The 16,070-nt window shown below is 40.4% G+C and overlaps 1 protein-coding gene across 1 annotated transcript in view; it reads left to right on the top strand.

Moving 5' to 3' along the window:
• Nucleotides 1-16,070, top strand: part of TMEM241 (transmembrane protein 241) — a 184,729-nt gene that overhangs the window by 103,342 nt on the left and 65,317 nt on the right. Inside the window, exons 12-13 of the mRNA XM_006835118.1 lie at nt 2,141-2,210; nt 6,821-6,914. Of these exons, the coding sequence (XP_006835181.1) occupies nt 2,141-2,210; nt 6,821-6,914 (164 nt within the window). The remainder of the gene's footprint in view (nt 1-2,140; nt 2,211-6,820; nt 6,915-16,070) is intronic.

Genomic DNA, 16,070 nt, shown 5'->3' with positions numbered 1-16,070 from the left:
AACACACACATATATGTACACACAAAAACAAAATAACAGCATTCAACAAAATACCAACCCTCCAAAGAAATGACTTTTAGATGGGAGAATCTAAATAGATGTCCCAATAGATGGGAGAATCATTTGAAGTCATTTAGGGTGCTGAGGAAGTATAGCACACCTCAGTGTCTTTGTTCTGACGCTCTTGTACTAAGGGTGGGATGAAGGATATTCTGCCTGCATGTTCCACAGCACACCTAACATCCTGTCAGTATTTAGGAAAATCTGTCATTTTCCCCCAAGACCATCCAGAATTAAGAGACAGATTAAGGACCAGGGTCTGGAAAACCAGGCGCCTGCAGTCTCCAAAATTCCAGATTTGGAAGGATTTGAAAGTTCAGGCTCTCTGCCATGGAAGTGCATAATTCCTTTCCTCTGGACATTTTGGAAGGCTTTCTGCTTTTTTAATCTCCTGATTTCTTGTTTGTGACCAAGTTCAAATTCCAGAGGGGGAAGCAGCCAATATGTGTGATTATTTCCTCTTGCACCAAGTGGAACTAAAAGAATGAACTTACTTCACTAGGAATAAATGTGCCCTTTGGACCTTAAAATAAAATGAGCATGCATGGTCGATCTGGTCCCTGTGCCTTTTGTGCAGTAATTAAACACAGAAATGAAGAAAGATGTCACAGGAATGTATTCACAATCTTTTTTTAGACGCAAGGCAGAAAAAGAAGCGAAAGAATCTTTAAAAAGAATCTTTTCCTCCATACGCCCTTCTGCAGGGAAGGCTGCTTGGTAGAGAGCAGACTATCCCAGGATCTGGTTTGACTGGCGATCACAGCTCAAAGTCTCTGTCTCTTTTTAAAATGTGATTTTCTTTATTTTGCTCTGGTGTTGAAAATATACACAGCCAAACATGCACCAATTCAACAACTCCTACATGTACCATTTGGTGACATTGATTACTGAGTAACCCCTCTTGCCCCCCCCCGTTAATATAAATTCACTACCCTCTAAGTTCCTTTCTAGTCTTTGGAGTTGTTGTTGTCATTTGGATCCCATTTTGATGGCTTTGAAAGTGCACAATACTCAAGTTAGACAGTCTTTACTAGTTAAACTAAACTATAACTTGGTTTTAAGAAGGCTTAAGAAGATATTTTTGATTAAAGGTTTAAAGATTATCAAAGGGTAATAGGTACAAAGATTTAGCCAATCTCTATGACTCCAGGAGATCTGGAATCCATGAGAATTTGAAATTTTGTTCTGTATTTTCCCTCTTTAGATCAGGAATATTTTATAGGATCTTTAATCAAAATGTTCAGTAATGGTAGCCAGACACCGTCCAGTTCTTCTGGTCTCTTGGCAAAGGAGGCAGTTGTTCACAGAGGCAACTAGCCATACATTCCCCAGAAGCCCAGTTGTGCCTTGGATGGCCACGTGAAAGCTTTGATGGCCCCAGGCACTCACATCAAACTAGGAGATAGAACAGAAGTACTAAACATGTTATTAGACCAAGTAACTGGGATGTCCTTTAAAACCATGGCCCTCAATCTCCAAACCAAGGAATCAGATCCCATGAGGTTTTTGGTTGTACATAATCAGCCTCAGCAACTGTTCTTTCTGTCTTTGTTATAAATACAGGTGTATGTGTCACACAATTTTTGCCAATTCAACTTTTTATAGGTGTACAGTTTATTGGTAATAATTATTGTTGTTAAGTGTTGTGAAGTTGGTTCCAACTAATAGCGATCCTGTATAGCATTTCTGAGGCTTAAAATTTTGCAGGACCAGAAAGCCTCATCTTTTCTAGGTAATTAGAGACGTCCTGGTGTGGTGCTATAGGTTCAGGACTGGACTGTGAACCACAAGGTCAGAAGTTCAAACCTACCAGCTGCCCCTCGGAAACCCTATACAGGGTTGTTATGAGTCAGAACCTACTCGACAGCACTTAACAACAACAACAAACATCATTATAAGAAGACAGTGTCCTTAACAGGAGAGACCTGGGCATGCCAGGATGGGTTAAATGCTAGGATCTCAACACTCACGAGACTGCTTGACTAAAGAAAGACTCTCTTACCATTTCTGGGAGCCATGGGGAACAGAGAGGAACATGGGGGCTTGTGGAACTATGTCTCATCTGTGTTCTGTCCTTTAGGTGACCTCTTCAGTGTCCTGGAGTTCCCGTTTCTGTATTTCTACAGATTCCACAGCAGCTGCTGTGCCAGGTAATTTTTAGCTACAGAATCCATTATTGTATTAATTTGTTGGGGTTTTTTTTGCACAGCCATATGTGTTTTAGTCTTAGTGCATTTGTGTTACTGTGTTTTTATAACATGTTGTGGCAGGGAGTGGTAGTGGGTGTGAGGGAAGCAGCTCCCTCATCTGTCAGCACGTTGTTTCTGAGCACCTGCAGGTGCCCATGCTGTGCTGGATCCTCTGAAGACCCCTGCCCTGCAAAAGCCCCTTGGCCTGGGTCATAAAGAGCTCAACTCCTCCCACTTTTTTTTTTTTTGTCTCCACAAGCAAATCTTACCCAGAGTTTCAATATTTGCATCCAGAATTCTGTCTCCTCTGCTTCCAGCTTGGGCTCCCTCTCACTCCTGAAGGCCACCTCTCAAAAACCTCCACTGAGTCCCAAGACTTGGAGAAACAGATGGAAACCAATGACTAGCAGATGTCTAGACCACACGGTGATGGTTGATGTTTGGCCTTGGGAAGTCCCCATTGATATAGGCCCATTGTTGTTGTTGTTGTTAAGTGCCGTCAAGTCAGTTGCGACCCATAGTGATCCTGTATAGGGTTTCTGAGGAGCACCTGGTGAGCTTGAACCACTGATCTTGCAGTTTAAATGGCTTTGCAGTCTGGTGCATTAACCCACAGCGCCACAGCAGAACTCCATAGGCCCATGAATAGAATACATTTAGATATACACAGTTCATATTCACCCTGCCCCCATTTTCTTTTCCTGATCTCCATTTAACTTAACTGTTTGTACTGAGAAGTAGAAAGATGCCTGGGAACCCTCTCAAAGCATGTATCCTGACATGATGTAGTAACCAGACTTGGGATGAAATCTTGCTGCTTGCTAATGGTGTGGACTTAGGAAAGGTTATCCAAGTTCTCCCAAGCCTTAGTTTTCTTATCTGTAAAATGGGAAAGCAATTCCATGGCAGGGTTAATGTGTGTGTTAAATAAGATAAGTAAGGCCTTGTGCATTGCCTGGTGGAATAAATAAGGACCATTATCTGCTGAGGTTGGCTGTAAGTAAAATGCTAATATATCATGAGCAATTGCTATATAAAAATTCACCCAGCTACTGCCACACATATAAAACGGCATCTTGTGAAATATTGATTTTTGACAGTGAGCTAAGTTGTCGATATGTGGTCAGATACAGTTTTTGAGGAGAGTAAGCCAGGTCCCTCAGGTGTGTTGGGGCAAAAAAAAAAAAAAAAAATCAATATTATAGAGTTTGGTTTTGCCTTTGAACCTCAAAATGATTATTTATTTTCTTTTGACCTTTTTATTGTAGCTTGAGTGAAAGTGTACAGAACAAATTAGTTTCTCATTCAATAATTTTTCATCATGACATTAAATCCCCTCAGTGATGTGTTTACCACCCTCAGAAATATCTCAGGAGTACACTGATAGAAATGATCTTCCCGGTGCCTTTCGGTGAGCTCAGCTGCGTTCACTGAGCTGAGAACTGGGAGTGCCCAGTGTAACCGCAGGCCTGCACTGTCCATATGGACTTGGGCTCCTGGGTGAATGGATACTTTTATCAGTAGGAAGTAACACAAAGCTGGCCTCTAGGAGGCAGACATCGAGTGTAGCTTCACTTTTCAGCTACTCCATTGTCACCCTCAGGTGGTTCTAAACTTAGAAGGGGCATGGGGACCTGAAAGGAAACTGGTGAATATGATCAGTAGACGCAGGCTCCTTCACTCCCGGGATTCTCCCTGTTTTATGAGCTGCCTCAGGAGCCCTGGTGGAAGAGAGGTTTATGCAGTGGGCTGCTGGCTGCAAGGTCAGCAGTCTGAATCCACTAGCTGTTCTGAGGAAGAAAGATGAGGTTTTTTGCTTCCATAAAGATCGCCAGTCTTGGATAACGGTAAGGAGCATTTCTACTGTGACCTACAGGTTGCTGTGAGTAGGGATTGACTTGATGGCAGTGGATTTGGTTTGGTTAGGGTTTCCATAGCAAGAGGGACAACAGCTGCAGGTAGAAGGAGAAAGGTAAGGTATCCATGCACAACGTAGAAACCATTCACACACGTTTAAGTAATGGGAAGACTCAGCAACACTGTCCTCAGCATGTCACTCACAAACCCCAGTAGCCTAGTCCTAGCCCAGAGTCTGTGGTCAGGAGAGAGTCCAGTTGGGATCGAGAAAAGAGGGAAGACTGAGGGGAGGGGAGTTTGGGAGGTTGGGCAGGCATTAAGTGCAAGGTGACTTGAGAGCCTCCAGGGAGCCCTGGAGATTGACCACCATGGTTTCCCTCCATGCCTCCCCTCCTTGCTCCTTTCCCACTCTCCCAGGAATCCTGGAGTCTAAGTGAGTCTGTGCCTGTCTCCTTGCAAGTGAAGTGAGATTTGGGGAATAGGCCTTCGTTCTGTTCTGAAAGGCTCTGATTTCCACAGAGTATGCCTATTTTAAGAACATAGAACCTGAGGCAGGATAGAACCAAATTCTATAGAAACAAACACAGAACCAAATGGGGGATTTGGTTAAGGTCGCAAGGGGCCGTGAATTCAGCTAAGTCCAGATCACTTGGTTTCCTTCCTGCCACTCCTTGGAAACCTTATGGGGGGGGGGAGGGGGAAGAGGGAGGGTGTCTCTATGGGTTGTAACTGACTCAACGGCATTTAGTAACAGCAGTTTACCCATGAAGGTCTCTCTGCCTCTCTGTGTGAATGACTTGATGTCTTAATCCTTAACTGTCCAGTTGTCCATAGTGGCAGAAACTGAACAAACTGCAAACCTCCAGCATCCAAGATGCTGAAGTACGCATAGTAGAAACCTAATGTCTGTCTCTGGTCCTGCCCCAAGAATGTGGCCATGTACTAATCTAATCTAATTTCTGTGAAATTTGGCTTTTGCTGTGCTTAGTCTCATTCGACCTGCTTTCTTCGATTGGATAAGCATTTCTTTACTACCCAGCCTGATGAAGGACACTGTGTTTAGATAAACTCTGTGGGGAATCCCCCCCAAAAATCCCCAGCATTGGGTTTCTGCCTCTGAGTTTAGGCACCCGTTACTATGTAGCAAAACAATAATTCCTACTCATACCTACCCTAGAAGACAGAGTCAAACTGCCTCCTGGGATTTCCAGGACTATTTATGGATGCAGACTGCTTACAGCTTTGTGTTGTGGAGTGACGGGTGGATTCAGAAGGCCACCGTGGTTCCAGTGTAGTGCTGTGGGTTAACGCGCCAGACTGCAAAGCTGTTTCAACTGCAAGGTTGGCGCGGTCCAAGCTCACTAGTGTCTCCTTGGAAACCCTATACAGGGTCGCTATGGGTTGGAACCGACTCAATGGCTCTTAACAACAACAATAACAGAGGTCAGATAGTGGTGAAGTGCTAGAGGTTCAGGAAGCACAAATGAAATGTGCTTCTCCTGTTTGGGGTACAACTGATCCTCTGGTTTGGGGTACAACTAGTAAAGTCTCTTGCTTTTCACTTTCCAATAAAACTCACATACAAGCCACCTCCTTGTACATATTTGCAGAAAGTCAGCCTCTTTCTCTGGAGTCATCCTTTTCCCTAATTTTCCAGCTTCTAAATGTCTGTTTGACGCTACCTTTGCTTGGCCTTGGCCATACAGTGACACATCTGACAACGGTTCCAGTGCACACCACTGCGTCCCTGTCCCCCGCTGTGCCACTGTCCTTGCTGGTTCCCACCTCAAAATAGCCCAGGGAGCTGCCCTCACCCCAAGCTCCCTCTGTTTGGGATCTTCTATTTCACACACATGTTCCAAGGCATCACCTACAAAACAGAGTGTCTAGGTAGATCTTCCTGGTGTGGGACGTTGTCCCACGTGTTCCTGAAACCCACTCTCCCATAGGGTGAGTTTCCCTTTGGGGGTCTTTTCCTGGCAGTGTGAGCTTCCTGGTAGAGCTTGGAAAAGACTGAAGCTGGACATTGGCATGCACGAAAAGTTTCCAGAGTAATCTGGGAGGGAGAGTGAGGTATTGCCCTCCACATTTTTTTCTTTCATGATTTAGCCAGAGACCTCCCAACTTTCTATATCCTCTCCCCACCTTCAGTGAAGTGTTCTCAATATGTTTTGGTAGGTTCCGTGGAATTTATCACAACCCATGTGGTAGAATAGATCAGCACCATAGTCTATAATCTCTGCCAGAGTTGGTTTCTAGGTCTTTCTCCCACTGAGTGGCCATGTGGGTTTGAACTGCTACTAATTGGTTAGCAGATCAGCACTTAACTGTTGTGTCACCAGAGATTCTTGCTCTCACCATACCCACTATTAAATCAATTCCTACTCCTCACTCATTCACGTCAGTTCCAATTCCTAGTCACCCGATAAAGTGTTTCTGAGACTGTAACTCTTTATGGGAGCAGAACAGTGGGTGGGTTTGAACCACCAACCTTATGGTTAGCAGTCTAATGCTTATCCTATAATGCTACCATTGCCCTTGGATGAGTCCTTGGAGCTTATTTTAATTTTGCATTTGTGTTCATCCAAAGAAGACAGGTGAGATAGAAATTGTATAATAATTAACAATTGATTGGCAAAATATAGCAGAAAATAGTGAGCTGTTGGCTAAAGAAAGACGAGCTTCACTAACTGAAGACTATGTTCTCCTTTCAGTGGATTTTTAGGGTTCTTTCTCATGTTCAGCACAGTGAAGCTCGAAAGCACCATGGCCCCAGGGCAGTGTGCAGCCTGGATTTTTCTTGCTAAGGTAAGAGAAGGGAAGGGCGGGGAAACCTTGTAAGTGTTGCCCAATCCTGTTCAATGGAAGGGTACATCTTCAAGAAATCATTTTAACAACTGACCCTGTGCCTGATCCTTCACTAAGTCAGGAAAAAATTTCTGAGGATTTTATCTAATTTATCAGCATTAACCTATTCAGCCTTTATCACACCCTTTGAAGGTGATCTTGAGTAAACCCCTTTGCTTCCCTGAGCCTTCACTTCCCCGTCTAGAAATCTCTAGATCCCTACCAGGTTCTAGGTGCACCAGGCAGATCTTGTTTTCTCTTCCAGCAGACTGTCAGGGTACCTCGCCCAAGAAGACTCAGCCTACCAGAGATGATAGAGAAAAATGACCATTTTAGGAAAATTTGATCAAGTCTTAAAAAATGGGATTGTTATAAGACTGCCCATCATGTATCTGAGTGACCATGGTTGAAGAATAAGAAAGGTGGGAAAACCAAGAAGAAATTGGAGGAATGGAAAAGCAGCTGTGGACTGCACAGTCTACACTCAAATGCTTGGGATGAACTCTTGGTACTGGATGACCTTGTTTCTTTACTGTCTGTGGAGGGGTCACATTATGGGACCCTGGAGTCTGCTCCCAAGGAGGGAGATTTTGCCATTAGTTAATCTAGTGAACTTGTACCTGTAGCCACCTATCTGCTCTTTGGTTTTTGTTGCTTTTTTTTTTTTAATAGAAAACAAAACCAAACAAAATACTTTTCTTTTACAATCAGACTTCATAGTGATATTTTCACACTATTGGCCTACTTTTTAATAGCATTAGCATCACTGTCCTAGCAGAATGTAAAGAATGGTTGGGATGTTAACTTCCAGCATGATGCACTAATAAGTTGACAAATCCTCTTTCCAGAAAGTAACTGGAAAGCTGGACAAAATAGTCAAAAACAGCCTTTTCATCTCTCTAAGAGTCCTGGTAGGATAAGCACCGGGCTGCTAACCACAAGATCAGAGTTCAAACCCACCAGCCACTCCTCAGAAGCCCTCTATAGGGTTTCTATGAGTAGAAACGGACTCAACGGCACTTAACAACAACAAAGTGACCAAAAGGCACATGACAGACTAAGATGCATTTATTCATAAAAACTATTAATCTTTTGGTTTGAGTGTGTGTGGCATTCTTGTCTAGGGTTGCACACACTCCTTCCTCCCCAGCTCTGTCAGTGTGATAGCTCATCCCCAGCAGGACAGGTTATTGGAGCATTGTTAACAAATAGGAAGGGCCAGCGACTCTACACGCTTGAGCTTATAGTCCTGTTTTGGGCAAGCAATGGACCAGTGCACTAGCCTAAGATTTAATAGGTAGTTCTGGGAGGTGAGGCATCAGAGGGAGCTGGATTGTTCTCTATGTGCCCCAGATTGACTTTAAACTGTGTTCATGAGCAGCAGAGATGGAGTAGGCCAAGGCTGTCCATACATTGGCCAGTGGTGTTTGCATACTCCCACAAAGGAGATGTGAGAGATCGTGGCAGAAAGGGAAGGCCAGGGCAGACATGAAGACAACCTGAAGTCTGTATTCTCCAGCCTGCATACATAATCAGAAGCAAAAAGAAGATGCTTTATTGAGTCGAGGTGTTTGAGTATAACCCCTGACTCATCTTTACTAGACCATCAAGATATACAGACACAGGAAGGACCTCTAGGAAGCCAGAATTAAAAATAAAAAGGGAAAAATCAAATTAAGATATCAGTAACTATATATTTCTATCACTCGTCTGTCAGTTTTTGTACTAAAGTGACTTGCGTTATTCTGGGAGCTAGGCTGTTGTTATTTCAAATACCAACAGGCTCATCCATGGCAAACAGGTTTCAGTGTAGCTTCCAGACTTGGGAGGAGGAAGGAGGATCTGGTGATCTACTACTTAAATAATTGATCAGTAAAAATGTTATGAATAGGAACGTTATGGAACATTGTCTAGAATATAGTGCTGGAAAATGAGGCTCACAGGTTGGAAGGCACTCAAAATACAACTAGGAAAGAGCTGCCACCTGAAAGTAGAGTTGGCTTTAATGGAGTATTTAGAGTAAAGCTGTTGAGACCTTTATTTGCTGATGTGGCACAATTCAAAATGAGAAGAAAGAGCTGCAAACATCCATTAATAATCAGAAGGTGGAATGAAAATAAAATGTGAATCTACGAACATTGGAAGTCACCAGAAGTGAAATGGAACACATAAAGATTGATATCCTAGGCACTAGTAACTTGAAATGGTATTAGCCGTTTTGAATAGGATAATCACAAGGTCTACTATGCAGGGAATGACAAATTGAAAAGGAACAATGTTCCATTCATTGCCAAAAAGAATATTTCAAGGTCTGTCCTGAAACACATCACTGTCAGTGATAGAACAATAGTCATACAATGATAAGGAAGAACAGTTAATATGATTATTATTCAAATTTACACACCAATCATTAATGCCAAAGATGAAGAAATTGAAGGATGTTATCAACTTCTGTACTCTGAAATTGATCAAACATGCCATCAAGATGAATTGATAATTATTGAGGATTTGAATCTGAACATTGGAAACAAAGAAGATGGATCGGTAACGAATTTATGGCTTTGGTGATAGAAACAACACTGGAGATTGCATGATAGAATTTTTTGAAACCAAAAAACTATTCATTGGAAATATCATTTTTCAACAATATAAATGGTGACTATAATCATGGACCTCACTGAATGGAATACATAGGAAATCGATTACATCTGTGAAAAGAGATGATAAAGAAACATTGCTGATGTCAGATGGATCTTAGCTGAAAGCAGAGAATGCCAGAAAGATGTTTACCTGTATTTTACTGACTATGCAAAGGCATTCAATGGTGTGGCATATGACAAATTATTAATAGCTTTGCAAAAAGCAGGAATTCCAGAACACTTGTGCTCAAATGGAACCTGTGCATAATGGACCAAGAGACAGCCATTCAAACAGAACAAGGGGACACTGAATGGTTAAAGTCAGAAAAGAAAAAGTGTACATCAGGGTTGTATCCTTTCACTATACTTACTCTATATGCTGAGCAAATAATCTAAGAAGCTGAATTGTATGAAAAAGATTGTGGCATCAGAGTTGAAAGAAAACTCATTAATAACCAACAATATGCAGATGACACAACCTTGTTTGCTGAAAGGAAAGAGGACTTGAAACACTTACTGATGAAGATCAATATGGATTATACCTAAACAGCCAAAACCCACCAACCCAATTTAAAAAATGAGCAAGAAATATGAGCGGGCATGTCACCAAAGGGAACAGTGAAATGAAGAGATTCTCAAGATTATTAGCCATTGTTTTTGTTTTTGTGAAGTGCTGTCAAGTCTGTTCTGACCCATAGCAACCCTGTATAGGGTTTCCAAGGAGCGGCTGGTGAGCTCAAACAGCTGACCTCTAGTATCATAGTGGTTATGAGTCTAGCTGCTAACCTCAGGGTCAACAGTTCGAAGTTACCAGCTGTTCCGCAGGAGAAAGATGAGACTTTCTGCTCTTATAAAGAATTACAGCCTTGAACACTCAATGCAGGGTTGCTATGAGTCAGAATTGACTCCATGGAAACCACCATGACATACGTGTGTGTTTGTTTGTGTGTGTGTATTAAAGCTGAACAAAAAATGTACAATAAAAAATTTTAAGTGTTTGGGAGGGAAGAGAAAAGAAAATATACAAATAACTCAAAAACTAAAGCAGAACAAAACAAAAACCTACAGTATCTGAAAAAAAAATTCTAGAGGGACTCAATAGATTTGAGATATCAGAAGAAAGATTAATAGGAAGGTTTACTTATTATAAATTATCCAATCAGAACAGCAGAGATTTTTAAAATTGAAGAAATATGAACAGAGTTTCAATTTTATCAACATGTGTATAATAAGAATTCCAGAAAGAGAAAAGAGAGTGGTAGAAAAAAGAATGACTGTAAAGTTTTTAATTTGATGAAAATTATCAACTTAGTGATAGAAGCACCTCAATAAACTCCAAGTAGGGGTATAATTAAGCTGTTGAAATTCAAAGAGAAAATCTTAAAAGCAGTAAGAGAAAATGTTGCATAGTTTATAGGGAAACAATAGTATGATTCATGACTAACTTCTCATTAAAAACAATGAAGATCAAAAGGCAGCGGGTTGACATATTCAATATGCTGAATAAAATGTGTCAACCAAGGAATGTATGTAAAAGCAAACTATTCTTTAAAGTGAAGGAGAATAAAAGACATTCTGAGACCAACAAAGACAGAGATTTACTTATAGTAGCTATATCAGTATTTACGTTCTGTATGAATGCATCAGATAACCCACTCAAAAAAAGGCAGGTTTTCAGATTAAATTAAAGAAAATGTAAGACCCAGTTATATAGTGTTTTAGATGCAAAGACACAAATAGATTGAAAGTTGCTGTTGTTAAGTGTTGTCAAGTCAGTTCCAACTCATAGTGACCATGAATAATCTTTCCAAGGTGTGACTGGTAGGTCTGAACCACGAACTTAGGATAAATTAGCAGTCCAGTGCTTATCCTACAGCATCACATCAGGACTCCTACTTAAAGCTAAAGGATTGAAAGTTAAAGGCTGGAAAATAAAGTGCAAACAGTAACTATAAGAACTGCTTTCTCTAATATATTTGACTTAAAGACAAAACATTACCAAAAATGCTCAGGGACATTTAGGAATGATTAAATAGATGAATATAATAGGAAGATATAATAGTCATAGATGCATACACACTTATCCCCAAAATATATGAAGTAAAAGCTGAGCAGTGAAAGGAGAAATACACAACTCAACATTGCTAGAGATTGCAGTACTGCTCTATTAAGTACATGGAACAAGTAGCTAGAAACAATTAGAAAGAGAGACCTACACGCACAACTAGATAGAAAGCCTTGATAGAACGGAATATAGAGACTTGAACCACAATGTCAACCAACTTTACATAACTGAAGTTTATATGACAATCCACTCAATACATTTTCAAGCACATGTGGAACATTTTTCAGGATAGTCTATACCCTGGATCACAAAATAAGTTTTAATAAATTGGTTGTTGTTTGTTGTTAAGTGCCATCTAGTTGGTTCCAACTCATAGCCATCCAGTATAAGAGTTTCTGACACTGTAAATCTTTCTCCTATGGAGCAGCTAGCTGATGGGCTCAAACTGCTGACCTTGTAGTTCACAGTCCAGTGCTTATCTTAATTTAAAATGTTTTAAATTATATAAAGTACATCTTCTGATAGTGACAAAATTAAACATTTGCAACAGAAATAAATTTAGGGAAACACCAGTTGTTTGGAAAGAGACATAAATGACATATTTCTAATAGTAAGGGACCAGGACTTCCATACATATTTTGGGCAGATACAAGTCAATCCATAACAGGGAGATTTATTATTTTTTTCTTTATGGTTAAGTTAAAATAAGAAGGATTCTTAATTGCTGTGGGGGGTTTAATGTTGTTGTTAAGTGCTGTCAAGTTGGTTCTGACTCCTAGTGACCCTATGTAGGCTTTCTGAGGAGAGATTAAACAGTTAGCAGTACAGTGCTTATCCTTCTTAAATGTGGAAGATTGGAATAGTTGAGCCATTAAAGTGTCTTCTAGTCTTATTGTTGTTGTAAAGTGCCATTGAGTCAGTGCCGACTCATAGTGACCCTCTGTAGGGTTTCTGAGGAGCAACTGGCGGGTTTGAGCTGCTGACCTTGTGGTTCACAGTCCAGTGCTGATCCTATAGTACCACACCAGAAGTCTTTGTTGTTGTTAAGTACCATCGAGTCGATTCCAACCCATAGCAACCCTGTATAGGGTTTCCAAGGAGCCAGCTGGTGAGCTTGAACCACCAAACTTGTACTTCAAACGACTTTGCAGTCTGATGCATTAGTCCACAATACCACACCAGGGCTCCCAGAAGTCTGTAGTACTTGGTAAATCAATCTTAGTCTTTCTTTCCCTGCTTCTCTTTCTTTTTGTAGCTCTTTCTTCTTTTGTGTTTGAAAATAATCCTCATGATCCTCAGTAGCCAAATATGTGCTCATTCTTTGGGGCACCTACATATCACGTATACATTGATATTTGATGTATAAGAGGGCTTCAAAAAGTTTGCAGAAAAATTCCATTATCTTTTATTTCTTTATTTTTGGAAAGTTTTTGAAGCCCCCTTCTGCAGTGTAAGCATACTTTGTAATATAGCATTTCGCCATGACATTGCCGTGACTCTGCTGAGTGCCAGCATATTTAGATAGTGACTCCGAAGGGTGTTCTATTGGGTCAGTGGAAAATGTTGATTTTGTGGAAGCAAAGTTAGGCAGTCTGAATGTTCATTCAGGAGGCCGGGGACACCTTCTGAACCAGAATGATTCATTTTCTGCCATTTTTCTAGTAGTTGTCATTGTAATTTCATTGCTTCCAAGTAGCCATATTTCTCTTCAATCTGTAGCTTTCTCAGCACCTTTTCCTTAGATCTGAAAATGCTCAGAGTGGAAAAAATTTCCTTCTAAGTAATTTTATATCGCTATCACTAAGGATTATGACTTTTCTTTTTTGGGGTTTGAGAAATATTCTAAGAAGCTAAAAACATCAGAATAAATATAGCAAAATGTTGTTGTTGTTAAGTACTGTGGAGTTGGTTCTGACTCATAGTGACCCTGCACAGGGTTTCCGAGGCTGTAAATCTTTACGGGAGCAGAACGCCTCATCTTTCTCCTGCGGAACTGCTGGTAGTTTTGAACTGCTGACCTTGAGGTTGGCAGCCCAACTCGTAACCACTACGCTACCATAGCAATATGTAGTCACCCCTTAATTTTGGTAAATTCAGGCATATGAAATCTAATTACATCCTCATAAAATTTTGAGATCCCTTCACACTTGTAATGTAAATGGATGATAAAGGGAAAGTGAGGGAATTTAAGAGAAAATTAATGAAATATATAGATGTATAAGGAAGATAAGGCATTAGTTTCTATTTTTCTCCTAATGGATTTCTCCAGCAGATTTAACTTTTCCCATGAACGTTCTTCCTGGCTTGAGTAGTGCCTGACCTCATTCTTGTTAGCTTCAACTTGACCAAAGTTCCCAGCATCCGTTGGAAAGAACCCACTGAGATTAGAGTGGGCGGCTATGTTGAGGATGAGCCTGATGAGCCAGGAGAGGACAAGTATCCACAGATAGCAGCACATTTCTTGAGGGTCTGGAATTTCAAAGCTGCTTCCCATTTCAACTGTTTCCATAACATAGCTTCCTTCCTTATGTTAACGCCATGGTTGCTACCACCATTTTGCATCTTTGAGGCAGTGATAGACCGGGGAAACTATTTGTGTGTGTGACTTGTACAGGATGTGTCTCTGAAAAAAATTTTTTAAATTGTTACAATCTTATCTTTAATGCATAAAGATAAGAGTGAAGCAAGGAAGGCTCCATGGTTGTAAAATTTAAGGTGGCACTTATTCTCAGAGTCATGCAATACAGGATTGGTGCCTGAGAATTGTTAGTTGCCATCGAGTTGGCTCCAACTCATGGAAGGGTTATGTGTGACAGAATGAAATGTTGTCTGGGCTGTGTCATCTTCATGGTCACTGGTATATTTGAGTCCATTGCTGTGCTTATAGTGTCAGTGCATATTAGGATGCTCTGATGTTTGTTGGCCCTTGATTTTACCAGGTATAATGTCCTTTTCTAACGACTGATCTTTCCTGATAATGTGTCCAAAGTATGGGACTCCTAGTCTCTAAGAAACATTTTGGCTGTGTTTCTTCTAAGACTGAGTTGCTCATACTTTTGGCAGTGCACAGTATATGCAGTATTCTTTATCAGCTCCACATTTTGAATATATCAATACTGTATTTTTGCTTGCCTTACTCTTGTCTTGGCCATGACACTGCATCATAGTTTACTACCTCCCCCAAACATCTGTCAATTCCATGGGGTAAGTGCCTAGCTGCTAACAGGAAGGCCAGTGATTGGAACTCACTACTAGCTCTGTGGGAGAAAAAATCTGCTGATCTGCTCCCGTAAAGTTGAAAGCCTAGGAAACCTTATCGGGTGGTTCTACTTCATAATTATAGTGTTGCTATGAGTCAGAATTCACTCAGCAGCAAAGGGTTTGGTTTTGGTTTTTGGTAACATCAAAGTATGTTGTTGTTGTTAAGTGCCATTGAGTTGGAAACTGGAACTGGAAATCCATTTGCAGAAGAATGATACAAGACCCATATTTCACATACTCAATGTGGATTAAAGACCTTAATGTAAAATCAAGAACTGCAAGGATCATCAATGAAAAAGTAGGGCCTCTAATATATGGCATAAATACATGAGCAAACATTACTAAAAACAGCCAAAGAAAAAATAGATGACTGAGACCTCCTAAAAATTAGACATTTATGTGCATAAAAAGATTTTGCCAAAAGAATAAAAAGGGAGCCAATAGATTGGGAAAAGATTTTTTGCCATGACATATCAGATAAGTGACTAATCTGTAAAATTTATAGAAAACTACAACAACTCTACGTGAAAAGACAAACAACCCAATTTAATAATGGACACAGAACATGAACAGACACTTCACTAGGGAAGATATTCAGGCAGCCAACAAACATATGAAGAAATGTTCACGGTCATTAGCTATTGTAGTTGTTAAGTACCATCAAGTTGGTTCCAACCCATAGCAACCCTGTATAGGGTTTCCAAGGAGCGGTTGGTGAGTTTGAACCACTGGCCTTGTGGTTGAGTGCTTATCCTACAGCGCCACACCAAGATGTTAGGGAAGTTTTATTTTAACAACTCTTCAATAATTTTCTCTACTTTTTATTTTCTCTTCCAGTTCTGGAATTCTGATTACCCGTAAGTTTTTCTTCTTCATGATGTCCCACATAAATCTCAGACTGTCTTCAATTTTTTTCATTCTTTTTACAGATTGTTCTTCTAGTAGTAATCAAGAAATTTCTCTGTAAGGTCACTGATCTGTGCTTCCATTGATTCAGATTAACTCCTTTGCTCTTTCAATGTAGTCTCCATTTCAAAGATCTTAGTATTAATATCCTGAATTTGTATTTGAAAGGTTTATGTTGTTTTAAATTTTGCATTTATTTTTCTGTTAATCTTTTTAAAAAAAAATTTTTTTTATTGTGAATTATGT

This window comes from Chrysochloris asiatica, unplaced genomic scaffold (assembly GCF_000296735.1).
Source record: "Chrysochloris asiatica unplaced genomic scaffold, ChrAsi1.0 scaffold00015, whole genome shotgun sequence".
Taxonomy (NCBI): Eukaryota; Metazoa; Chordata; class Mammalia; order Afrosoricida; family Chrysochloridae; genus Chrysochloris; species Chrysochloris asiatica.
The sequence above is the reverse complement of the archived record's forward strand: the minus strand, read 5'-3'. Positions and strand labels throughout refer to the sequence as shown.